At 49.5% G+C, this 27,433-nt stretch overlaps 1 protein-coding gene across 10 annotated transcripts in view; it reads right to left on the bottom strand.

Moving 5' to 3' along the window:
• EYA3 (EYA transcriptional coactivator and phosphatase 3) overlaps nt 1–27,433 on the bottom strand; it is a 970,709-nt gene that overhangs the window by 146,344 nt on the left and 796,932 nt on the right. For all 10 annotated transcript variants that reach the window (XM_085647584.1, XM_085647578.1, XM_085647577.1 and 7 more), the window contains one exon: nt 20,999–21,159. In XM_085647584.1, coding sequence (XP_085503710.1) covers nt 20,999–21,159 — 161 coding nt within the window. The remainder of the gene's footprint in view (nt 1–20,998; nt 21,160–27,433) is intronic.

Genomic DNA, 27,433 nt, shown 5'->3' with positions numbered 1-27,433 from the left:
CATAATGTGTCTCTAACGGCGCCGTACGCGGCGTCCATAGACGCCGCAACGGCGCCGGATCCGGAGCGGGGCTGAACTGGGGATCGACGCCGAGCGGAGCCGGCGTCGGAGGTGAAACCGTTGTCGATGCCGGCGGAGGCGTGACGAGGTCGACCGGCGTCGACGGGGACTCGGGGACTAGTCCCTCGGGGACCTGCGGCGTCGGGGCCGGAGCTGTCGACGGCGCCGGGGCCGGAGCCGCCGGCATGCAAGGTTGCCCAGTCGGGTCCGCGGGGCCCGAAGGCGCGCCAGCGGGCGTCGACGGCGGAGCCAGGCTCCTCATGGCCGAGAGGAAGGCACTGACTTCCGCCGGCGTCGCGTTAGTCCCAGGGACCGGCGGGTATGGGGACGTGCGCGGCGCCTGCGGCTCCGCTGGAGCCGCGGGGGTGGAACCACCCTGACCCTCGGCCGAGTCGCGCGACCGGCGAGGGGAGTCCGAAGAGCGGTGTCGCCTCTTGGACTTCTTGGAGTGCTTCGACTTACCCGAAGACTTGGAGCCAGACGAGCGATGATGACGTCTGCTGCGGCTCCGCGACCGATCCTTGGACCTCCTCCTGGACCAGGATCGAGAGGGGCGCGGAGCAGAGTGGCGAATCTCGAGGAGCTTACGGGACCGCTCCCGTCTAGCCTTCGAGGTCAGGGCCTTGCAGTCCGAACACGACTCCGCGTCGTGGTCGAGGCCCAAACAGTAAAGGCACCGGCGGTGATGATCCGTAACCGACATCAAGCGGTTACAGTCAGTACAGGCTTTGAAACCAGGCATCCTACCGGCACCGGAGTCGAGACAAGATCAAAAAGGATCAAAAAACTTAGTCAAAAAAGGGGTAGCTCTCCCGGATCTGCGCTTACTGGCGCGGAAAAAAGAACTGACGTCAGCGCGCGAGGGCGGCGTCTAAGTACTCCGACGACGTCATCCCGGCGCACGTCGCCGACGACGGACGCGGAGCCGCAGACGACGCCTAGCGACCCGCAAGGGGTATTGCTGACGAAAAATCTTCCGGATCCAGTCTGACGCCTGGGGATATTCTAAGGTGAGGAATCTAACTAACGTGTTTCTTTCAGATGGCGTACAACAGACCGCAACTCCACTCCTGGACATTGCGAGTTCTCTTCGGTGGCGAATAGATCTAACCAAGGCTCTCCCCACTGCCGAAAGAGGCCTTGCGCCACGTCAGAGTTTAGACGCCATTCGTGATCCATCATGCACCGGCGGCTGAGTTAGTCTGCTCTGGCGTTCAGAGAGCCCGCCAGATGTTGAACCACCAGGGTGATGCCCTGGTGTTCCATTCATGTCCAGAGGCGCAGAGCCTCCTGACAAAGGGTCCACGACCCCACCCCGCCCTGTTTGTTGCAATACCACATGGCAGTGGTGTTGTCCGTGAACATCTGCACCACACTTCTCCGGACAACGGGAAGGAATGCCTTCAGTGCAAGTCGGATCGCTCTCAGCTCCAAAAGGTTGATATGGAGCCGAGTCTCCGCCGGAGACCAGAGTCCTCTGATCTCCGCCTCCCCCATGTAGCCCCCCATCCCAGGAGGGACGCATCCGCCACTACTACGTGCTCCGGTTGGGGTAGGGAGAGGGATCTGCCGCTGACCCAATCGCGGTTCGTGAGCCACCACTGCAACTGCTTCGCAGTGCCCTCCGAGATCAAGATATGGTCGGACAGATTGCCACGATGCTGGGCCCACTGAAACTTCAGGTCCCACTGCAGAGCCCGCATTCGCCACCTGGCATAATGTACCAACAGGATGCCATCAGCCCCAGAAGCCGCAGCACCAACCTGACCGAAACCCAGGATAGAGGCCGAAAGATGGGAATCAGAGCCTGAATATCCCGGACCCGCTGCTCCGGAGGATAGGCCCGGAACTGCGCCAAATCTAGAACCGCTCCGATGAAGAGGAGCTTCTGGAAGGGTCTCAGGTGTGACTTCGGCACATTGATGGAGAAACCCAGCAAATGCAGGAGGTCGGCCGTAGTCTGGAGGTGGGAGACGACTGCCTGGGGCGAGCCCGCCTTCAACAGCCAGTCGTCGAGATAGGGGAAGACTGGAACCCCCGATCTGCGCAGATGAGCTGCGACCACCGCCATCACTTTTGTGAACACCCAAGGGGCACTGGTGAGGGCGAAGGGGAGCACGGTGAACTGAAAATGCTCCTGACCCACCGTGAACCGCAGGTAACGCCGGGGGGCCAGCAGGACGGGGATGTGAAAATAAGCGTCCTGCAAGTGCAACTCTAACATCAAGTCTCCAGGGTCTAGGGCAGCCAGAACCGGAGCTAAGGTGAGCATCTTGAACCGCTCCTTCCGGAGGAAGGCGTTGACGCTCCTGAGGTCCAAGATAGGGCGTAGGCCCCCTTTGCCCTTCTTGGGAACCAGAAAGTAGTGGGAATAGCAACCACGACCTACTTCTGGACCAGGAACGCGCTCGACGGCCTCTTTCGCCAAGAGGGCCGTAACTTCCTCCCAGAGAAGATTCAAGTGATCCCCCGACATGCGGTGGTACTGTGGTGGCATGGCTGGAGGGGTCTGTGAGAAGTTGGCCTGATGTATGATGTCACTAGTTCTAGTGTACACCTTGTATCAGTCCAAACAACCCTTATGGTGATTGGTTGTAAAGTAAACCTTATAGACCAGCTATCCTAGTGGTAGCATGGACAAGAGCAGTCTTAGGCTAAACTCTGTATGGCATGTGAAGCCAGCTGTTATACCATTTGTAACCCCTTGAATACCAAATGAAAGGACACCACAACAGATATATATAAAATAAAGTGTATTTATTCTAGTCAAACCCTCAGCACTCTTTGAGATTCGAGGTAAGTACAACACAGTCTTATTTAAGCATACATTAAGTCACACAGGTAAGTAATACAGTTAGGCCCTAGGGGCCACGCAAACCATATACTAAGTAAGTGGTATAAGGACCACTGTCACGGAAATAGGATAGGCCTAGGCCTAGGGAATCGCTGGGGCTACACTATACTACCAAAGGTTAGTAAGTGGGAGGCCCACGGGATTCAGGTGCAGAGTGGAAACACTCACGCGTAATGCGTATAATCGATAGAAATAGTACAGTTTGGAAATAATAAGCTTTAGGACACTTCTGAAGTAGCTAGGAAGTCAAGACTTGAAACTTAGACACTAGGATAGTCAATACCCTACTGAGCACCGGAGTACCCAAGTTACCTAGCCCACGGGCTGCGGGTGCATAGGTGTGAACTTGCGTCGGGTTTCGTCGTCGACTCCTATGGATGCCTGAAGGAAAGATGCTGACAGGCGGTCAGTGAAGAGTGTCTGGTGCATCCCAAGGCTGGGATCAAGAAGGAAGGATACCTGCAAGCAGAAGGGACAGAGTCTGGGTCACTAGCCAGTGACCACGTGGAACCAGGAAGGAACCAGGCGATGTCGTGAAGATGCAGGTGAAGAGGTGAAGCTTGTCGCAGCAGCCACGGGTACAAGGAGACGTCGAGGACGACCAGGAGGCGAGCTGTCCCACGAAGGCTCTTGCTGTCGGCGGTGTCGAAGTCGAAGTAGGACTCACCAAGCCTTGGCAAGCGGAACCCACGCAGAATGGAGGACTTGCTTCTGGTGCAGACCAGGAAGGTCTGGGGTGCTTCTCTTTCACAGAGGAGCAGGGGCCAGTCTGGAGGAGCCAAACCAGCGGTGGAAAGTTAAAGGTGTGTCGTCACAAAGGTTACTGGCCAACGGGCAAGTAACCGGACAGACGCGGCAAGCAGGAAAATGCAGAAGGGCCCCACGCAGGACTCGTGGAGTGTGGGGGGCTGATCTTCGGTGCAGATGGTGCTTGGGGTTGGGGCTTCTCAATCCCCGGTGCACAACCTCGAGGGTGCCTCAGAAGCTGCGCTGGAAGATACTCGCCACTTTTCCCAGGTAGCCGGTCCCACGTCTCTCGTCGCCTCCACGGATCTCAGCTCAGCTGTGGATGTGGATCAGGGTCGGAGAAGTCTGGAAGTCAAGGGTCTGGTCGGGCTCTGCAGTCGGTCCCTCGTAGAACTTCAGCAAAGCAAAGGGTAAGTCTCTTGATGGTGCCTGTTTGCACAGGGTGGCCACTCCTTGGCCACAAGGGAGATTCTTCAGTCTTCTTCTTTCGTCGAATGTCGAAGGTCCAGAGTTTCTGTTCAAGTTGCAGGTTCAGGATAATCTAATCTCCTGGGGCCCAGCTACCACTCTTATACTAATCTGGGGGTCTGGGTTGCCTGCTAGGTTACGCCTTATGGGTGGGACCTGGGAGGGGGGTGGTTACACCCCCTTCCTTTTGTCCAGTTTCGCGCCAGAGCTGGGGCTGGAGTGCCCCAGCGCCGGTTTGAACTGGACTATGCATGGGACACCTTGTGTGCCCCAGGCAGTGTCTAGTCTCTTTCATCCCTCCCTGCCCCAATACACTAAGGCCTGTCTGGGGTGGTGCTAGCACCTCCCAAGGCAGGAAACCTATTGTCCAAGCCTCCCTTGCCGGGATCACTCCCAGCAGCAGGAGGTCAGACTTGTGTCGTGGCAGCAGCATCCATTTTGTGATGCTGGGGCTCTGGTTAACTTTAACCGGGTAAGTAGGTATCAACATGTCTTCTCCCTCTAGAAGGGAGGAATAATATCCTCATTGCCAGAAATGGTATGGGGGTATTATTCCAAAGTGTTAGACACCTTACACGACAGGTTTTGATAAAGCCAAACCATAGTTACCATAACCGTTTAAGATTATAAGGCACTTTAAGAGTATATGGTAGGCTATATCATAGAACAGCTATAAGGACATGGTTCCGAAAGCTGCAGACAGGCTCAGCTCATGCCAGAGCACCATCTCACATGTTACCAAGCACTCTGCCTCCAGGATTGTTAAGGCCTGCCATAGGAGTGGCTGATAGGTACACATGTGTCTATATATAAGGTAGGTATAGGAATACTACACCTAAGCAAGGGGTGTTTACACGACCTTGCCCCAGCTGAGTGATCAGCCAGTTGTGTCATAATGGAAGGCCAGGCCAGGGGTGGCATAATACATGCTGCAGCACCTGGTAGGCCTAGGGTACCCCTATGCCCTGGGTACCTAGGGTACACTATACAGGGTCTAATAAGGTGGTCCCTACCAATTGGGTTATGCACCTAAAGTACATAGTATGAATTTAGAGAGAACAGCAGGGCTGTGGGTCTGATTAGCAGGCCCACAGCCACATCTAAGTCGAAAACCAGTAAAGCAAAAGCAAAAAGTGGGGGTGAACATAGAAAGCAGACCCTACTCTCCTACAGGGTCGTTTCGAAGGGGAGGGAGTAGCCCCTTCGGACGATTTGCAGCACCCACCTGTCCGACGTGATGGAACGCCAGTGGAGCAGGTGATGGCGAACTCTGCCGCCCACTGGCGTGGAATGGGCCTGAAAGCTCGGACTAGGAGGGCTGTGAGGCAGATGCTGCCGGGTGGATGTGGACTGACCGGCACGTTGTCCTCCAGTACCGCCTCGGCGGAATCCACGTCCGCGTGCAGGTTGGTTCTGCAGCCGGTGGCTAGGCGGACGTGAGGAGGCGCCCCTTCCTTGGCCACGAAAGGGAAGGGACGAAAGGCGGAAGTTTGCGGCCGCGGGGCCGAGAGACCCAAGGACTTGGCTGTAGCCTGGGAGTCCTTGAAACGAGCCAGCGCACTATCCGCCTTCTCGCCAAAAAGGCGAGTGCCATCAAAGGGCATATCCATGAGGGTACTCTGGACAGCCCCCGAGAAAGACGTGGACCGTAGCCAGGCGTGGCGACGAAGCGCCACCGTGGTCGAAATCGCCCGCCTCAGCGAGTCCGTGGTGTCTAGTCCACACCGTATGGCATGCCGTGCTGCATCTCACCCATCAGCAAGCGCCTGGGTGAGCCGTGACCGGGCCTCCTCCAGACACAGGGGCAGCACGTCCTCCACCGTATCCCACAGAGAGTGGGAATAACGGTTCAAGAGGCAAGCGGTATTCAAGGACCGCAGACCCAAACTCAGGGAAGAGAACAGCTTCTTTCCGAACTGTTCCAGCCTCTTGGATTCCCGATCCAGAGGAGCAGATGGGAAGGAGGATTGGGAAGTCGAGGCCTGGATAACCAGACTCTCAGGAGTGGGGTGTTGGGACAGAAAACTGGGGTCGCCCGGAGTAGGGCGGTGGTGCCGGGCCACGTTCTGATCCACAGGAGGTACTGTAGAGGGCTTGGACCAGGTGCCCTGCCGAACGTCTACGAGTGCCTCATTGAACTGCAGCAGAGCCTCTGTGGAGCTTGCTGACGGTTGAAGCACTTCTGTGAGGACGTTAGTCCTCACGGCCACAGCAGGCAACTCCAGCCCAAGGGCATCGGCCGCCTTGCGCAGCACCACTGAAAAAGCTGCACCTTCCTCCGAGGCCACAGTTAGAGGAGAGATGAAACCAGCGTCCGGGGAGGTGTCCAGACCACTGGCATCCCCCAGTTCATCTGCCCAGTCCTGTGAAAGGTCGGCCTGTCTGGACATATGGTCCTCAGACCCCTCCCAGTCGCCCCTGTCATCCGATTCCTGATAAACAGGAGGAATAACCGGAGCCGGCGGTAGATGAAATGCTCATGCATCGGCGTCGGATGCGGCGTCGAGCGGCGCCGCACCGGCGGCGTCGTGAGGTCGACCGGCGCCGGCAGAGATCCAGGCCTGGATCCCTTGGGGACCTGCGGCGTCGGGACCGAATTCGTCGACGGCGCCGGGGCCGGGGCCGGAGCCACCGGCTCGCGAGGTCGCCCAGTCGAGCCCGCGGGGCCCGAAGGCGTGCCGGCAGGCGTTGACGGCGGAGCCACGCCCCTCATGGCCGAGAGGAATGCGCTGATCTCCGCCGGAGTCGCGTCAGTCCCAGGAACCGGCGGGTATGGAGACGGACACGGTTCCGACGGAGCCGCGGCGGTGGGACCACCCTGACCCTCGACCGAGTCGCGCGACCGGCGAGGGGAGTCCGAAGAGCGGTGTCGCCTCTTGGACTTCTTCGAGCGCTTTGACTTACCCGAAGACTTCGAGCCCGACGAGCGATGATGGTGACTGCGGCTCCGTGCCCGGTCCTTGGACCTCCTCCTGGACCGGGACTGTGAACGGCGCGGAGCCGAGTGCCGAAGCTCGAGAAGCTTACGGGACCGCTCCCGCTTAGCCTTCGAGGTCAAGGCCTGACAGTCGAGGCACGACTCCGCATCGTGGCCGGGCCCCAGGCAGTAAAGGCACCGGCGATGGGGGTCCGTCACTGACATCAGTTGATGACAGGAGTCACAGGCCTTAAAACCAGGCATCCTACCGGCACCAGAGTCGAGTCAACAGAAGACCAAAAAGAGTCAAAAAAGTTTAGTCAAAAAGGGACTAAGGGGTAAGCTCTTCCCGGATCGGCGCTGTCTGGCGCGGAAAAAAGAACTGACGTCAGCGCGCAAGGGCGGCGTCCAAGCACTCAGACGACGTCATTCCGGCGCACGACGCTGACGACGGACACGGAGCCGCAGGCAACGCCTAGCGACGCGCAAGGGGTATTGCTGACGAAAAATCTTTCCGGATCCAGCCTGACGCCTGGGGATATTCTAAGGTGAGGAATCTAACTAACGTGTTTCTTTCAGATTGCTGTGTCACGTTTAGAATGTTGATGAGATTAAGTAGGGTGTCATTTGTTTATTTGAACTTTTATTTTTTGGGAGGCTGAAGTCAGTCAGGTGAGTTGTGTGTGCACGTTGGATGGACAAGGTAGTGAAGAGATCTGTTAATTTATCAAGTAAGTCCTTGTTGTTCTCATGAGGCCTGTAGATGTGATGGAAGGAGGTCTGAGTTGCATAGAGCGGGAAATAGCATATCGGCAGTTTCTAGGATCTGAATGTTACTTGCATGTGTAGGGTGTAGGACACCAAGAGGACTTATGAATGAGAGCGAGTTCTCCCTTTTTATGTACACTACCACATGATGTATCCTGTGGAAAGGCAGCCTTCTAGGATGTGGGGGTGAAGAAAACAAGTTACTTACCTGTAACTTTGGTTCCCCAGTATTGGTAACTTTCATAGATTCTCATGCTTTGTATCATTCCCCGTCGTCGGAATGGGAGCCTCGGTAACAAAAATATATATATAATATATATATATATATATATATATATATATATATATATATATATGTATAACCATAAAACAAAAGAGAAAAATAGGCTTAGGCCTCATCTCATTTTGTAGTATATCACCCTCTTTGTGTAAAAGAGTCCAAACTTTTGCCAGGACCAATCAGCATAGCCTCACCCCTTGGAACCTTCCTGAGAGAGCTCAGAGCCTCAGATTTTCGTAGCCGTTGTGCCAACAGCCACTACCTCAGTAAACCGGCAGAGCTTTCCCAGGGGAGGTGGGTGGGCGCATGAGAATCTATGAAAGTTACCAATACTGGGGAACCAAAGTTACAGGTAAGTAACTTGTTTTCTTACCCCAGTATTGGAACTTTCATAGATTCTCATGCTTTGTATCAGAATAGCTAGCAGTAAATCCGAAAAGCACATTTTGGTAGACACTTGGCATCACATAACCATCTCAATTCACAGTAAAAAACTAGTACATGGTAATCCAGAAAAACAATCATTACTGAAACCAAATGTGCTTACCAGGATGGAGGGATTGTAGGGAAAGCTCACCTCTCATTGAAAAAGATTGCGGAGGACTGCTTGACCAACAGCAGCTTCATCTCGTCCCACCGATTCCAGGCAGTAGTGCTTCGTGAAAGTGTGTACACTGCTCCACGTTGCTGCCCTGCAAATGTCCTTGATCGCAACTCCAGCAAAGAGAGCCACTGAAGACGCCATCGCTCTCGTAGAATGAGCCCGGGCCCTTTTATCCAAAGGTTTGCCCGCAGCCTGATGACAGTATTGAATTGCACTGGAGATCCAGCGGGAAATGCCACTCTTGGCGAGCGGCAACCCCTTCCGTGGTGCACTGTAGGCAATAAATAGCTGAGTAGACTTTCTGAAAGAGCGTGTGCGCTCGAGATAGAATTTCAGACATCTCTGGACATCCAAAGAATGCAATGTTCGTTCCGCCTGGGTGGAAGGACGCGGAAAAAAGGGGCTCAAAATTAAGGGTTCATTCAAATGAAACTCCGAAGGCACCTTCGGGATGAATTTTGGGTTGGTTCTCAAAATCAGCACATCCCTCTTGAACTGCAGAAAAGGCTCCACTATAGAGAGAGCCTGCAGTTCACTAACCCTCCTAGCCGAAGTTAATGCCAAGAGGAGGGCTAGCTTCCACGACAGGAACTTCAAGTCCGCCTTGTGAATTGGCTCAAAGGGCGCTTTCATGAGTTGAGCCAGTACTAGGTTAAGCTGCCAGATAGGAGGGGGTGGTCAGACCGGAGGAAACATCCGGAATAACCCCTTAAGGAACTGCTTAACAATCCTTGCGGACCATAGAGATGGCCCCGATGTCTTCCGTCGAAAACGGGATATGGCAGCCAGATGTACCTTGATCGAAGAGTGCGCCAGACCTGATTTAGCCAGAGACAGGATGTAAGGCAAAACCTGATGTGGCCGGGACTTATAAGGATGGAGATTATTCCTCTTGCACCATAGACAAAATCTCTTCCATTTTGCCCTATATGTCTTATTAGTGCTTGGCGCCCGCGCCTGAGATAAAACATCCCTGCACTCCTTGGAGAGATTCAGATGACGGAATTCTCTGTGTTCAGGAGCCACGCTGTCAAGTGAAGTGACTTCGGATCCGGATGGAGCACCTGTCCCTGATCCCGCGACAACAGAGATGGAATCAGCGGCAAGCGAATTGGGCGATCCTGGGAGAGAAGCAGGAGTTCCGTGAACCAGAACTGCCGCGCCCATGCTGGAGCAATGAGAATCATCTTGCATGGTTCCGCCCTGACCTTCCTGAGAACTCGAGGAATGAGGGGAATGGGAGGAAAGGCGTAGCAAAATGCGCCGAACCAAGCAATCGAAAGGGCATTCCCCAGAGACCCTTGATGGGGAACCTTGCTTGCGTAAAACCGGCACTTGGCGTTCTCCGGGGACGCAAAGAGGTCTATGGTCGGAGTACCCCATCTCTTGAACACTGCCTCCAGCGTGGCCTGATCTAACTCCCACTCGTGAGTCACTTCCGTCTGTCGACTTAGAGCATCCGCTGTGATGTTGAGACACCCTGCTAGGTGCTCGGCTTGCAGAGTGATCTTGTGAGAGATCGCAAAATCCCAGATCATCTGAGCTTCTTTGGACAGAGTCCGCGACCTCGTTCCCCCTTGCTTGTTGATATAGTGCATGGCCGTCGTGTTGTCCGTCCGGACCAGCACTGCACGATTCTGAAGCCTGGGAAGGAACGCCAGCAAGGCTAAGTGAATGGCCCTCAGCTCTAAAAGATTGATGTGGCGTAGTCTGTCTGCTGGACTCCAGTGACCGCTGACCTGAAGCTCCTGGAGGACAGCTCCCCATCCTTCTAGGGAAGCATCTGTGGTCACCACCATAGGAGAAGGAGGGATCCGGAACGTTAATCCTCCTGCGATGTTCTCCTTTACCAGCCACCATTCGCAGGCTTTGCGCATAGCAGGTGTTATCAACACCTTGTCGTTGAACGACCCTTCTGCCTGGCGCCATTGTTTGTCCAACTCCTCCTGCAGAGGACGCATATGAAGCCTGCAATGCAGTATTAAAGGTATGTAGGATGAGATTGATCCGAGTAAGGACTTGTACTGTCGAACCGATACATATCTCCTGTGCAGCATTCGGCGAGCGGAAGTGGTCAGTTTGCCTTGACGCTCCTCCGACGGACGAGCCGTGCATCGTTTCGTGTCCAGAATAGCCCCAAGGAACTTCCGTGACCTGGAGGGTATCATTACCGACTTGGACATGTTGAGCTGAAGACCCAAATGGGCGAACAACCGTATGCAAGTTGACACGGCCTGAGACGTTGCCTTGAACGACGGAGCCTTGACGAGCCAGTCGTCCAAGTATGGGAACACTTCCAAGGACTGCTTCCTTAGAAAAGCAGCGACTGGTGCCAGCATCTTCGTGAATATTCGGGGTGCCGACCGAAGTCCAAACGGAAGCACCTTGAACTGGAAATGGCTCTTGCCTACTGTGAAGCGTAGATTTTGCCTGTGAGCTGGGTGGATCGGAACATGGAAGTATGCATCCTCTAAATCCAGGGACGCCAAAAAATCTCCCGGATTGAGTAGTCGTAGAATATCCTGGAGAGTGACCATCCTGAAAGAGAGTTTGATGAGATAGGTGTTGAGCTCCCTGAGGTCTAGTATAGGACGCCATGTATCCTCCGTCTTCCGAACCAGGAAGAACCTGGAATAAAACCCGTTGCCCCTTTGTGAAAGAGGTACGGGCTCTATCGCCCCCTTGATGAAAAGTTGGTGGGCTTCGAGATGTAATAGTCGGAGATGTTTTGATGGACGGGCGTCCGGAGCTCTTGTTGGAGGAAGATCTTGGAACTCCAACGTATGGCCACTCTGAACAATATTTAAGACCCACCGGTCCGATGTTAAAAGAACCCAGCTGTCCAGACAAAAAGATATCCTGCCCCCGACCGGTGTTCTTGGTAGGGGAGGAACAGTAGCCAGAACCAGGAGGCCGCTATTGCCTCTTGGCGTTGTCACGTCCCTGACGATTCTGACGTCCTCTCTGGGACTGTTGAGAGAAGGACGCCGACTGTCCTTGGCGTTGGCTGGAGTATTGACCTTTATAGGACTGTCCTGATTGCGTGGAATATTGACGTTGGTTTCCTCTGTAATTAGAAAACCCCCGACCACGTGCCCCTCTGAATGGCACTTTGCGATAGTTCAAAGACCCCAAGGACTTAGCTGTGTCTGTGTCCTTTTTTAAACTTTGGAGGGCGTCATCCACATGCTTACCAAAAAGCATCTCTCCGTCAAAGGGAAGGTCCAAGATCTTATTCTGGACCTCCTGGCGAAACCAGGTCGCCTTCAACCAGCCTTGACGGCGCAAGACCGCCGACCCTGCCAAAGCCCTGAAAGCAGTAGAGGCTATGTCCATCGCACAGTCTATGACTTCCGAAGAGCATCTTTCCCCTTCCATCAGAACCTGCTTGGCTTCCTCTTGACTCGACTCTGGTAGCTGGTCCATGAACGGCTCCATGTCGCACCACATCTGGCGGTCATACCTGCCTAGAATAGCCAGAGAATTAGCTGCACGCACCAACAAGCTGGCCATGGTGGAGAATCTTTTTCCCACATTGTCCAACCTCCTGCCTTCTTTATCCGGAGGCGTGGTTAACGGCGTGGACGGGTTCTTTGACTTGCTTTGTGCGGCTTGTGATATTACGGAATCCGGCTTAGGTTGTCCTAGGAGACATGCAGGACTGCCCTCAGGGGCCTTGTATTTCTTCTCCAGCCGGGGAAGAACCAGAATGACCGTCGCCGGATTCTGCATCGTTTTAATTCCCTCATCCCAGACATGTTCTATGATGGGAATCGATCTGACCGACCTCCTGTACTGTGCTTTAAAGTCATATAGGAAGCAGTCGGACTGCTCCACTGTAAGGGGCAGCCCAAAACTCTTGGATGCCCGTTCCATCAAATTGTGGAAACCACCAATATCTGCTGGAGGCGAAATATTTGTCTCCCGGCCCACAGCATCCGGATCCTGCAGACCAGTGTCATCAGGGTCCCCATCCGGATCCCCTGGATCAGTAAGAGGGATCACCTGTCCCTCGTCGTCCTCATCAGTATCTAAATCTTGTGTGTCTTGATCTGTAGGTGCCGTACCTGAAGGTTGAGGAACCACTAACGGTACCACCGTTGATGTGGTACGAGGTATGTCCCTTGGCAGAGGTGGCAAGTCCATTGCCATGTCACGTGGCACTACAGACGTAGAAGGACGCACCGGAGTGAGATCTGGTAATGACGGAAAACGAGCTTTATAGTCTTGCAGCATCATTTGCAAATCCGTCACTAAAGCCACTGGCAAGGCTATCATATCCTGCCTCAGAGAGCGGGGGTGTACCTCCTGTGTCTGCCGCTCCTCCTGCACCTGTGGACCGTAAAAGTCCTCAGTATCCGTGTCCTGCTGTTTCACATTCAGGTCTGAAGGGCTGTAGGCGTCCCCATACTGCCCATCCTCTTCCTCCGAGTCATCGAGAAGCATGGAAGGTGGCAAAGGCGTGACCCGCCTAGGAGAAGTCATGTCCGGCGTAATCTTTAATCTCTGGATGGCAAATCCTGAATCTTTCGTCGTCGACGGTCCCGTCGACGGTCCCGTCGACGGAGTCAAAGGCAAAGGGATTCCCTGCGTCGAACTCGACGACGACATCGTCGACTGAAGGGCAACTGTCGTCGACGGGGCTAGCATCGTCGTCGACGATGAGGACGTCGACAGTTCCGGGATCGTCGTCGACGGAGCAGTCGTCGACGGAGCAGTCGTCGACGGAGCCTTCTTCTTCGTCGACGGAGCATGTTTCATCGTCGACGGAGCAATCGTCGACGGTCTCGTCGACGAACTCGTCGTCAGCAACATCGACGTCGTCGTCGACGTGGTCTTCGTCGTCGACACCACCGTCGAAGACCAGAAAGTAGCCGTCGTAGACTATGAAGCAGATATCGTCGACGGTCTCGTCGACGACCCCATGGAAGTCTTAACTATGGAGATCGTCGTCGACGTACCTGCTTTAACCTGCGTCGACGGGCGCGGTTTCTTCACTGGAACTGACTGAGGAGTTTCTGAAGCATGTTTCTTCACAGATTTCTCCTTCTGGGACGGAGGGGAAGATGTTGCAACCTCCTTCTTGTCCCTAAGGGCTACGTCCACACCAGCAGCCCGTCCCTGCCTCTCCTTTACACTGCCGTGAGGAGATTTCATGGGACCAGCCTCCTCAGACCTGTCAGAGATCCCGTGAGGGGCCTTAAGAGGGGGTTCAGCAGAGGTGGAGGGAGATGACCTACCCCTCTTCTTAGATCTCCTGGAGGAGGTACCAGAGATTGATTCCTCCTCATCCGAAGAGAGAACCTCCGTCCTGGTCTTTAGCTTCTGCAGCCACGTCAGCAACCGACCCTCTCTGTCTCTCAAGGTTTTGGTAGAGAAGGTCCGACAAATTTTACAGTCTGTGGCCTTGTGTTCCGGGTACAGGCAGTAGATGCAGTTTTCATGCTTATCTTCCACAAACAGTCTCTTCTTCCCACAAGAAGCACAAGATCTGAATAAAGCTTTCTTCTCCTTTTCTGACATGATGTCACAAAAGATGGCAAAAAAAAGTTGACTAATAGTAAACTTCTGAGAAACTGAGCAGAGCTCAGTGGAGACTCCCTAGCACAACGTGCGGTAGAAAAATCTGAGGCTCTGAAGGTTCCAAGGGGTGAGGCTATGCTGATTGGTCCTGGCAAAAGTTTGGACTCTTTTACACAAAGAGGGTGATATACTACAAAATGAGATGAGGCCTAGGCCTATTTTTCTCTTTTGTTTTATGGTTATACATATATATATATATATATATATATATATATATATTTTTGTTACCGAGGCTCCCATTCCGACGACGGGGAATGACACAAAGCATGAGAATCTATGAAAGTTCCAATACTGGGGTAACCAAGTTTCTGTGATGAAGAGGGCATCAAGCTTGTGACGGGACTAGGTCTGCGAGGAGTTGGAATATATTTTGTAGCTTGAGGGTGTGTGATAGTTAAGGTGATGTGTATGAGGTTAGGACTAAGGGTTGTACGATGGCTATTTGAGTGATTGTATTACTTAGGCCTGGGTGAGATTCAGTGGATTAACAGTATGGGGTGGTGGGTGAGGCACATGATTATATTTTAGCTTTTAAGTTTCAGCGGAACAGAGATTCTGGTCCAAGACCCTTCCTTGCCCAAAAAGGCAGTACACTTGACTGGGTCCCCAATTTGCTAGGGAGGCCCTGAAGAGATTGGTGAAGCACAAAGAAGGCAGGAAGTGATGTCTCTACCTGTGCAGCAAGATAATGAATGATAACACAGTACTGTCATATCCTGTTCAGAGGGATGATGGGAAATATAGTCCTCTTGTCTGGCTTACTCTTCTAAAGATGGTTTTGGCCCGAAACAAGTGATAGAAGAATAAATTATAGGAAAATCTCTTTGGCTCAATAAAACGCAGGAACAGTTCACACTAAGATGGCAAGAACATGGACAATGTGGCAAAATCAATAAAGTTAAAATAGTATGAGAAGACTTTCAGCGATTGGATGAAAATGCAGCACAGGGCCAGGCTCTCCTGCATCTTGCCAACAGCCCATGCTACTGGACTCGCTGACTTGCCATATCATGACTCTCCGAGTGTTGCAGCAATGAGGTAGGGGAAACAAGGCTAGTTTGCTTGGTTTAGTAAGAAGGATGAAAAGCTTAGATGGGTAGATTTGGCAAGTCACTATAAAGGAGAAGAGGTCAGAGAGGCAGTTGGGGGTGGCTCAGAGCACTACAAGAATGTCTAACATTGCTGACTGAGCTTGAACCATTGTTTAATGGATCACTCCCTACTTTGCCTGAAGGAACATGACCCTTGCTCCTGTCTGGAAAGATCCTGTCTCAATGTCCTACTGGTGGAGCTTTTAAAAAGGTTTCTGTGCTTACAGAACAGTATATTAAATACAATCCAAGAGGCAAAGCAATACAAAATCCTGCCGCAGGCATGCAGCATGACACCAGAACAAACTCTAATTCAGATAGTTCCACATACCTGACCATGTTTTCCTTGAACGTGGGCATCAAAATACTAACCAGTCCTCACTAATGGAGTGTTGAGTTTAGCAAATCCATGGTACATCTGGACTAATCTAGCTCTGTACCTGACAAAACCTTTGTGGCCAGAAATTGGGATAAGAATGACTGCCTTTTAATTTTGGTATTCAAGCTTTCAAAAACACTTGGCTCTTGACGTTGCATGTGTTACTGAAGATAGGGTTTGGCTAGGAGTTTGTGGAAATGTCAAAACTTCTATTCTTGCCTCCCACGATTGCAGTTTGTGCCGGGGTTTCGCCCCCACCCCTCAACCAACATGTTGGGCAGGAAGGCCAATAGTGAGCTGCTTGTCTCCTCCACTCTTCAGCTGCTGGTACACTGGATTAGTGGGCTCCTTTGATAAAGGGATGGCAGCAAAATGTGGATATCTGTTTATGCAGATATTTTAATGTATATCACAATCCCTAGTTTATAACACTGAGACTCCATTATATGTTTTAGGAGCTCAGACTCACTCCAGATTATGTATCAATTGGACCAAATCTACCCTTTTTCCTCTGCAGGAGTGGTATGTTGGAGATTTTGACAGGTAATGATGAGTTTTGCACCACCTTATACACAAATGCATTTTATGGCTTACAAACTAATGAGACTGCTTAACTGGTTTAAAAACAAAGAGCACATTAGTGAGGCCTTCTCCACTCCTCTGTAGATTGACATGGTTTTAAATGATGTCCCTCACACAGTATGTGTACATTCTTTAAAACAGCCCATATTGTGAATCCGCATAATACCTTAGAAGCACTGACCAGGGGGTCTAGCACTCCGAGTACAGTAAGGGTTGCAGGATTTTTCTGATCATCTTGAATAGGTCTGTTTACAAGAGAGGAACTCCTTACCTCAAACCACTGAAAATCCCTCTAGCTGAAGATCAATGAATGAGTCCTTCTTTGAGCAACTGCTGCTTCACTTTGACAGATGTAGTTGGGAGATCCTGCAAGGTGCAGCTCATTTGGTACCAATGGCTTGTTTTGCTGCTGTGTCCCTGATTGTGCAAAAGGGCAATTTGATGAGATAGACCCCTATAAGTGGGTGAACTTTTAAGGGAAATTTCAATCAGCAATTCCTCATAATTGGAGAAACTGGGGGACAGGGATGAAAGAATAAGTTACTTACCTTTGGTAACGCCTTATCTGTTAGAAACTATATCTAGCACCAGATTCATTACCTTAAAATGTCCCCAGGTGTCAGACTGGATCTGAAAGTTTTCGTGAGCAGCTCCCATGCGCGCTGGAAGTGAAATCGACGGCCCCTATGTAGGCATCACCCAGGGGCGCTGACGTCAGTTTCTTTTCACGACTTTGCACGCCAGAAGCGCTCAGCCAAACTGTTGCACTCTCTGGAGTGGGAATAATAATTTGTATCCCTACCCTATCCAACACTTTCCCTACTGTTGCCCTCTCTGGTGTTGGAATAGTAATTATAACCCATATGCTATCCAACACTTTCCCTACTGTTGCACCCTTTGGATCGGGAATAGTCATTTTTACCTCTACGCTATCCAACACTTTCCCTACTGTTGCACTCACTGGAGTGGAAATAGTCATTTTTACCCCTATGCTATCCAACACTTTCCCTACTGTTGCACTCACTGGAGTGGGAATAGTCATTTTTACCCCTATGCTATCCAAAACTTTCCCTACTGTTGCGCTCACTGGAGTGTGAATAGTAATTTTAACCCTTTCGCTATCCAACACTGAGATGATACATGGTGAAGGAGGGAAAAGATGAACAAGACCTGTCAGAAACCTATGCACAATAGGTGATTTGAAAAGGTAGTGTTGGTCAGGCAACCTCAAAAGGCAGAAAGATCGCCCTTAGGAGTCCCAGAGAAGAGCCCTGTTGGGTAAAGGAAAGAAGGAAAAGTAGAACTTCAGAAAGGGGGGGGGTAGGGGGGGCAGAAAGGGGATCAATGTCTTTCTGTACACCAATAGCACAATTGTTTTCCAACGGCAGGCGTATACCATCTTGGCAGAGGGACGCTTAGCTACCAAGATGCCGTTGCAGACTTCGGGAGGAAGGTCCAAGCTGCCAACTGCTGCTGTTCCATCTCAACGCAAGAAGGCACAGACTGTATAGGTTCGATTGGAGGAAATCCTCGCAAATTGGCATCTGGATCAGAGGATCGATGGCCCTTCTCAGTAGCTCGAGATAACAGACTTGCCATGCCCAGTCTGGAGCCACAAGAATGACTTAGGCCTGGTTCTTGATCTTCTTGAGAACTCTGAGCAGAAGTGGTATGGGCAGAAAGGTGTATAGCAAGCCTGTGCTCAACTCGAGAAGAGAAGTGGTTCTGAAAGAGACGCTTTGGAAACACCAGCGTGCAAAATTGCTGACATTGCATGTTCTCGGCAGAGGTGAACAGATCTAACCAAGGCTCTCCCCACTGCTGAAAGAGACCTTGCGCCACATCTGGGTGGCAATGTCATTTGTGATCCACTAGGCATTGACAGCGGAGTTTGTCTGCTTTGGAGTTCTGAGAGCCCTTCTTGTTGGACCACCAGGGATATGCCCTGTTCTTCCAGCCATGTCCAGAGTTGCAGGGCCTGCTGACAAAGGGTCCACAACACCCCACCCTTTTTGTTGTACAGTACCTCAAGGCATTGGTGCGGTCCGTGAACACCTGCATTAGCCTTCCCTTGATAGAGGGTAGAAAGGCTTTCAAAGCCAGTCTGATTGCACAGAGCTCCAGCAGGTTGATATGGAGTCAGGATTCTATCGGAGATCAGAGTCCTCTGATCTCCACTTCTCCGAGATGGCTGCTGCATCCTAGGTCACTACTGTAAGATCTAGTTAGGGAAGGGAGCTGGGTTTGCCTCTGACCCAATCGCGGTTCGTTAGCCATCAATGCAGATCATTTGCAGTTTCCTCGAAGATCTGGACCATATCAGAGAGGTCCCACTGATGCTGTGCCCATTGAAACTTCCCACTGCAGAGCCTGCAAATGCCTTCGGGCATGAGTTACCAGCAGGATGCAGGAGGCCATGAGTCATCAGCCTCAGGGTCTGCCCCACCAAAATCCAGGTTAGAGCCTGAAACATCGGTATCATAGCCTGATTATCCTGGGCTTGCCATTCAGGAAGATAAGCTAGAAACAGAACTGTGTCCAAACAGCTCAGATGAAAGGGAGCGTGACTTCGGCATGGTGATAGTTAATCCAAGGGAGTGCGGGTGGTTCACTATAGTCTGGAGGTGGGAGATGACAGCCTGGGGAGAGCCCGCCTTTACCAGCCAGTCGTCGAGATAGGGGAAGACTGGTACTTCTGATCTCGGCAGCTGTGCTGCAACCATCACCTTGGTGAGCACAGGAGGGGTGCTGGTAAGGCCAAAAAGAGAGCACAGTAAACTGAAAATGCTCGTGGCCTACTATAAATTGCAGGTAACGCCGGGGGGCAGGCAAGACAGGAATGGGGAAATAGGCATCCTGCAAGTCCAACACTACTATCCAGTTTCCTGGGTCCAGAGCAAACAGGACTTGAGCTAGTGTGAGCATTTTGAACCTCTCCTTCTTGAGAAAATAGTTGATGGGCCGCAGGTCTAGAATAGGACGAAGGCCTGCGTTCTCTTTGGGGACCAGAAAGTTGCAGAAATGGCCACGATGACCCACTTCTGGCATCGGCACTGCTGGCTGCCTGACCCACGAAGTAAACGAGTATCACTCCCTCAAAGCATGCACAGCTCTGTGGCTGGAAGGGAATTAGCGCAGCTGGAAGCTGCTTCTGTAGCGACGAAAGGCAGATTGAGGGTGATGTGATGCCATAGGAAGGCCCAAAGACCTTATCGTAGCCGGACTGTCCTTCGAAGAGACGGGTGCCATCAAAGAGAATGTCGATAAGAGCAGACTGGACATCTCCTGAAAAAACATAATCCAAGTGTGGCGTCTCAAGGCGACTGTTGCCGAAACAGCTGTGCCCAGTGAGTCTGTCAGGTCAAGTCCACAACGGATAATGAACTTTGCCACATCTCTTCCATTGGCAACAGCAGGAGTATGGCCTGGGCCTCTTCCAGGACCTTTGGCAGCACCTGTGCAACCGGGTCACACATAGCGTGGGAGTAACATTCCACCAGGTATATGGTGTTAATGGACCGCAATGGCAGCCTGGCGAAAGAAAACATCTTCCCCAAAGAGTCCAACATCTTGGATTCCCTATCCAGGGGAGCGGTAGGGTATGCACCAGGATTTACATAAGATATCGAGGCTTGGACCACCAAGCTCTCTGGGGTAGGATGAGGAAACTTGGGTCCCCTGGGGCAGGGTCGAGGGTGATCGCCTTATTCACAGGAGCCCCTGTGTTGTGTTTGGACCAAGTCCCCAAAAGGACGCCCATGTGGGTCTCATGGAACAGGAGTAGCGGTTCTGAGGGGGACATCCCTGCCACACCAGAAGAAAAAACCTCAAAAGAAGTTGACAAAAAGTAAAACAAATCTAGTCAAAAAGTGAATGACGGGGTCACTCTTCTCTGGATCAGCGCTGGCTAATGCAGAAAGAAAAGAACTGATGCCAGCAAGCCTTGATGGTATCTATTTAGGTGCCTCAGACGTCACTTCCGCCGCACCCGCCGCCAAACGCAGAGCCTACTGAAGTCACTACAGGCACAAAAGGGGTACTGCTCACGAAAAATCTTCCTGATACAGTCCGATGCCTGGGGATATTCTAAGGTAAGAATTCTGCAGCTAGAAATCTCAGACTTAAGATGTTCATCCACTGTAAAAAGGAGAACAATTCTGCTGGATTAGGCTCCAACATCTAACAAAGAACTATTGCATCACATGACTTGAGTTGCCGATTCAAAGGTAGATGTCAATGTACTAGCTGATTAACGTACAAGCTACTTACCTTTGGTATGTAACTTGTACGTTAAGGGGGAGGATATTGAAATTGCTGGGGGCCTGGGGAGCATCAGGAGGGACACTAAGGTTTTCTGCTTCATAAAAAAACACAGAGTCACAAATGCCACTTAATAGTTTTGAATCCCTCTATATAGTAACATCCTTACAGTGCCTTCTGTTTTTTGTTGCTTGGGCAGAGTTGAGGTAAACAACTAATGACAAAATATATTATGTGGACAAACAAAGCTATTCAGGGCAATGTATTTCAACATAGAATATGTCCTTCATTGGTATTCTGCTAACAAAATTTGCATCGAAAGGAAACAGGGACTATGAAAAGAAGGTCTCAATTAAATAATTCTCTTGCATGAATATAATAACCATCTTCGATTAATCAACTCACCAGCTGCATTGCTTTTATAGCAGTCATAGATCTCCTTCACTCTCCTGTATCGGAATGCAAGCTTCCTCATCCAATCCACTCCTCCTGGAACCCCAGTGGTACACCCATGACCACTGGTACTGCCTGTGCCACTAAAGTCATCAGTAGAAAAATTGTAGTTGCTGAAAGAAAGACACTTTTTATCAGTTGGAGTCAATTCCTTTTGGGGGAGGGGGGTTATCACAGAAGGCTGAACGAAAAGGGATTCTCTTTTCACTCGTTGATTTTAACAAGTCTGTTTGGGGATGAGCCTGTTTGGGTTTGGTAATTCTGAATTGTTGACAAAACACTCATAACGGACAACATATCTCAATGATCTTTCCCCTTAAGGCTGAAGAACTGTAATTAATTTATAGACCTAACGAATAGAGATTGGCCTGGTCTATAGCCAAGATTGATTATTTTAATGGTAATATTTTAGCCCAAACTCTGTAAAGCAGTGGTTGTTAAACTTTTGTCTTCTGTGGACCCCCCTCTTAATAATTACTGGAGACAGACGACCCCCCCCCCCCACTGAATGATTATCAGAATCTGCGGACCCCCACTGAACTATCAGAATATGTGGACCCCCACTGAGACATTACTGGAAGCCGGGGGACACCAGTCTTAGCAGTTCTGATGATTTGAACCACAAAACAATATAAAAATGAAGAAATATTTTATTTAATTCACAAACCCCCCAAAAAGTCTTAATTTTAATTAAAAGGTTGGAGATTTTCTAAATTCAATGAAGGCAACCCATTGTCTATACTATATTCTGTTTAATGCGCTTGCACTGTCCCACAAATCAGATCTGAGGATACCAACTTAATTTTTAGCCTCCAATATCAAACTCCTTCGCAATAACTGAACATTTTAAAAAATTGTCAATTTTACATTTTGCTTCTTTATTTATATGCACTTAATTAATAAGTTAATATTATTTAATTTTCTAAACAGTCGCAGACCCCCCCCCGCCGCAGAGTAGGCTTCGCCGACCCCTGATTAGTCCCCGGACCACAGGTTAAGAACAGCTGCTGTAGAGCTCTTCTCTGGTCTGACCCTGTCACAGGGAAAACCCTGGGGCTGCTGGTATTGAGGGGCAGAGTGGGCAATGTCCCAACAAAAAAAGAACAAGCATTAGAAATGCAATAGGTCTCACATTTTTTTGAGTTAGAGCTATTGGCATAGCTCAACAGCTACCGGACAGAAATTGCCACTTTGCAGGTGCCGAACAGAGCATTGCTCAATGAAACAGCCTGAAAGCCTTAAACGATGTTAACAGCCTACAAAATAAAAAGGTGGATCAGGATGACCAGGAGGAACAGCGGACATACTGGGATGGCCAATGCAAGCAAACAATGAGTAAAAATTGCATGGGCGTGACCCAAGCACGCAAAGGAGGGGGAGAATCAGACCCAATGCACCAATAAAAACCCCGTATTTCTAAATGGCACAACAGCAAACAAATTGCATTGTATTGTAATTGCATTTATATAGCGCTTACTACCTCTGACGAGGCGTTGAAGCGCTTTTCGGCAAGTAGCACGCTACTCCAGAACCCATAAAGGATTAGTGTTGAATTAGTATAGTGAAATATGAAAGTGACTTAAGTGGTGGATAGGTTAGTTAATTATTTGGATTCAGATGGAGAGCGGAAGGATAGAAGAGGGAAAAAAGGTTTGTATTTATATAGCGCTGGTTACCCCTAATGGGGTGTTGAAGCGCTTTTTCTTTCTTTTTTTGGTGAGTAGCACACTGCTTCGGAAACCCGTAAAGGATTAGTGGTGAATTAGTATAGGGAAATATGAAAGTAATTTGAGTGGTGGATACGTTAGTCAGTTATTTGGATTGAGAAGGGTTGGGGAGGGATAGAAAAGGGAATAAGTTTGCATTTATATAGCGCTTGTTACCCCTGATGGGGTGTTGAAGCACTTATTTGGCGAGTAGCAGGTTACTCTGGAACCCATAAAGGATTAGTGGTGAATTAGTATAGTGAAATATGAAATTTGAGAAGCGAACACGATAGTCTTATTTTGATGGAAAAGGATAGTGGAGGGATAGAAAAGTGAAGGATTTGGATTTTTTATTTTGTTTAGGTCATAGGATTAGAAAGAGGCTTTAGAATGAGTAAAAAGGGGATGTGGAGGAGAAGAGTCAGAGGGAAGAGTTTAGAAAGGCTTGTTTTGGGGTATCGGTATAGTAAAAGGTGTCAGATGATGCACGGAGGGGTAGAGTATGGGAGAGTCTAGAAAGGGTTATTTTGGGGATCATAGTAATGATATGGGGTTTGGGAAAATGAGAGAGTGGGTGTAGAGGATATATTGATAGAGGTATAGGGTGAGAAATAGGGTAGTGCATTGGATATGTTTTTTTAGGAGAAAAGTAGTAAAGAAAAGGAAGTAAAAAGATGCATTAGATAAACTCTGGTTTTCAAGTGTTTTTGTACTCTAAAAATGTATTTGTATTTATTTAACATAATTATTCTACATGTTTATACAAAGCAATACACAAAGTTAGGTACAGATCTATAGTAAAAAAATGCTTACATAGAGAGGGATATCTTGTAAATTGTTTGCGTTTGGTGCTTATGAGGGAAAGAGCCAATTCTTGAGTAGTTTCCTGAAGATAAGGTGGTTGTCCATGGATCTTATGGTGGGGGGTAAAAAGTTCCATAGTTTGGCTGCTTGAACAGAGAAAGATGTGCCACCCATGGTTTTTTTCTTGTATCTCGGGATTGATATGCAAGTGTAGTCTGGCAGCCGAGTTCTGAATCCGTTGTAGTCTTTTCATGGTTGTTAAAGGTGATCCATGGTAGAGGCTATTGGCGTAATCGTATTTTGACGGAACAAGTGAGATGGTAGCTTGAACCTTGTGTGGAAATCCCAAATGGGGAAAATTTTGTTGCAGCGTTTTTATAGTGACACAGCTTGATCTTGCTGGTTTGTCCACTTGGGCATTCATCGATAGCTTGGAGTCCATAGTCATTCTGAGGTTTCATACTTCCTTCGATAAGGCGGTGATCCTAGTTCATCAGGTCAGGCTGCAAGCAGGTCATAACGTTTCCAATCGCCACACATGAGTATTTCTGTTTTGGAAGCATTCAATTTTAGATGACTCCAAGTCATCCACTGATCCCCTGCTCTGAGACAAATGAAAATTGGAGAGTTTCCAATGTCTTTGGCGCATTCCAGTTGAAGAAGTATGTGTGTGTCATCTGCACAGTTATAGCACGTGAGGTGAAATTGATTGATCAGTACCAGTAATGACTTCACATAGATGTTGAAAAACATGGTCGAGATGATAGAGCCTTGAGGGACCCCTGCTTTTGTGGAGCATGGTTTGGACGAGAAAGGTGGGGTATGGATGACATTAGTTCTGCTTCAAAGGTAGGACGTGATCCAGTCTAGAGCAGTCCCTTCTATGCCGGCTTCATAGAGTCTTTGTTTTTGAGTGTCATGGTCAACCATGTCAAAGGCAGCCGAGAGGTCCAAGAAGAGTAGCGCAGCAACCCCGTTGCGGTCTACTGTGTTCTTCAGGTCATCCCAGATGGCAAGGAGGGCAGATTATGTGCCTCTTCCTGGACGGAATCCTGTTTGGAAGTCTGAAAGTATGGCATTCTCTTCAATGAAATGTGACATCTGGGCGAACGCTGCTTTTTCTATCAGTTTTCCCCAGAAAAGGTCCATTTGTGATGGGTCTGTAGTTGTTAGAGTTCAGCGGGTCCAAGTTTGTTTTCTTCAGTAAAGGGCGTATGTAGGCCTTTTTTTTTTTAGTTCTTTAATTCCGGCAGTTAAGGGATCATTAATGATTCTTCTTACTGGAGAGGCAGCGGAGGTTGTTAAAATAATTGCCTTGAAAGTTTGTGGTGGACACGGGTCGGAAGGGCTGCCAGCAGGCCTGCTTGCTATGACCAGGTCCATAAATTCATTGTGAGAGATGTGTTGGAAGGAATGGAGAGGCTGGGTTAGAGTATTCTTGGATTGTTGTTTTGTAGAAGGGTTAGTTCCGGTGCTTTGTCTCCGTTTTAAGTACCAGTCCAACAAAGTCCGCTTTGTCCGTGTAATGATTTGCCAGTTTGTCCGTGAAATCTTGAGTAACAGAATGAGTTCCTTCTAGGCAATTTGGTTTACGAAATCCATTTAGTAGTTTAGAGTTCTTTATTTGCACATTTAGCATTTTGAATTTTGTATGAATAGTACCTTTTCTTAGCTTTTTTAATATCGGACTTGTATAATCTGTTAATTTTCTGTAGGCGAAGTTTGTCTTGTTTGGAGTTTGTTTAGACAGGTATGTTGCAGCTTTTCAATTTCTCGTTTTATGTCTCATCTCTATATTTCTCCAAGGCGCTTTTTTTTCTTTTTTTATTTTGTTCTGTTTTTTTGTGGTTTTGAGTGGTATCAATAGGTCAAAAGCTTTCTGTAGCCACTCCTAGTTTAACAGAATTTATTGTTTCCAGATCTGTACTGGATGTTAGTTGAGTTTCCAAGTGTTCCAAATTGAGTTTGTTCTACAGTTGATAGGTGGATGCATGTAAGACAGTTTTAGGTGAGTCACTTAGTGTTGTTTTATGTTGAAAAGCAAGCAAATGGTGGTCTGACCATGTGACTGGCGTTATAGTTTGAAAGGTAATTAGTTCAGTATTAGCAAAAATGACATCTAGAATATGTCCAGTGATGTGTGTGGGTTTGTGGACAATCTGATGCAAGTTCAGTGCATCTAGGCCCGTCATTATTGTTTTTGGATGGGTCATATTGGCTTTGTCAAACCAAATGTTGAGGTCACCCAGAACGCATAGGTTGGAGTGTATTGTTATCAGGTTTGAAACTGTCTCTAGAAGTGCGTCTGGGAAGGTCACCTTGCTAGGTGGAGGTCTGTAAAAGAGAAGGAAGTTACAGGTGGAAGATGGCGTAGGATTGCATCTGGTGAGAAGAGCCTCACAATTCTTTATAGAGATGTCGTCAACTTTAGTGATATGTAATGTTTGCCTGAACACAACAGCTAGACCACCTCCTTTTTTTGCCAATACGATTTTGGGTGATCTTTGATAGCCTAGAGGAATGGCTTCATGCAGGACTGGAGCCATATCTCCCAAACATGATTCAGTTATAAATAGTATATCTGGTTTTGCGTCGTTGAGAAGGACGTAAATGTGATGCTTGTTTTTAGAGCGTGATGGAGCATTTATTAGTAGACAGTTTAGAGAATGTGCTTTGGTGATAGTGAGCAATTCATGGGCATGCCAAAAGCCGATAGAGGAGATAACAAACAGGTCTTGCAGACAGTGCATGCAGGCTGCCTAGGCTCAACCTAAAAATTTCCACTGAGCTACTTTAACATAAGCCGCGGTGATGCTCGGTTTAAAGCAGTTATCTGGAACTCGAGGGGATGCAGCTGCACATGTGCCTGTTTGGGTGGGAGTTTACTTGCCCTAGAGGCACAAAGCAGAGTTGTGATATCAGGGTGGTTGGGCACCACATTTTTAATAGCAGAGTATTTGCTTGTTTCGGGCATTTACTTCTGTGGCCCAGTGCCGGTCTACACAGCTCTGTGAACATGAGAGCAAAAGTGCAAGCCACTTGCCCACCGATGCCGGCATGGTTTGACATTTTCTTTGGGAAAGAAAGGGCTGGAGGAGGAGCCGACAATGTATTTGCACACATGAGGGGAGAAAAGAACAGAGCACTCCAGACCCTAAAAACAAAACCGCTCTTAGAAGGTCACTATAAAAACTGGCTGCACGACTAACTAGAGTTTATTAATTTGTATATTCTTTCTTTACAGCAAAATTTTTCTCTTCGAGCACCCCCACAGGATTTATTCTTACTCAGTGCCTCGCCTCTCCCCCCCCCCCCCCCCCACGAGAGGCTGACGACTCATTGTCTCTACGGGAGTGCGCCTGGAATACTGGCCAACAGGACGCTGTTCGCCTCGAAGCACTCCATGCTGATCTGCATTAAGTTCCACTCAGGTAAGTGGCTGCCCCACCCTAAGCTCCAAGGCACAGGTCGTTAAGTGAAATCAGAGAAATAGCTGCTCTGTATAGCACTTCGAAGCTGCCACCTAAAAGCAGTTGCTGTATTGGCAATGCAAACACAATGTCGTTGTTATGACAATGTTCATGTCTGACAGCCTCATTTAACTCTCATTCAGTTGAAGAATGTGAATATTGAGGTGTCATCGCTTTTCAGTCACTGCTTTAAACTGGTGCTTAACCGCTGCCTGATGGCATTCCTACCCTGGTACCACCCCTAGATTTTCTCTTTACCCAGCCTGGAAATTTGAACGATAGACCGTAGTTTTTTGCAGCTCATGCAGAAATTGATGTGAATTCAGAGAAAAACATTCAAAAAACCAATCAGGGTCATGGATGCTAATGAAAAGATGTTTCTATGGCTAAAGGGATGTGACACCGAA

This window comes from Triturus cristatus, chromosome 3_2, assembly GCF_964204655.1.
Source record: "Triturus cristatus chromosome 3_2, aTriCri1.1, whole genome shotgun sequence".
Lineage (NCBI taxonomy): Eukaryota > Metazoa > Chordata > Amphibia > Caudata > Salamandridae > Triturus > Triturus cristatus.
This window is presented reverse-complemented; position numbering and strand designations above follow the sequence as displayed.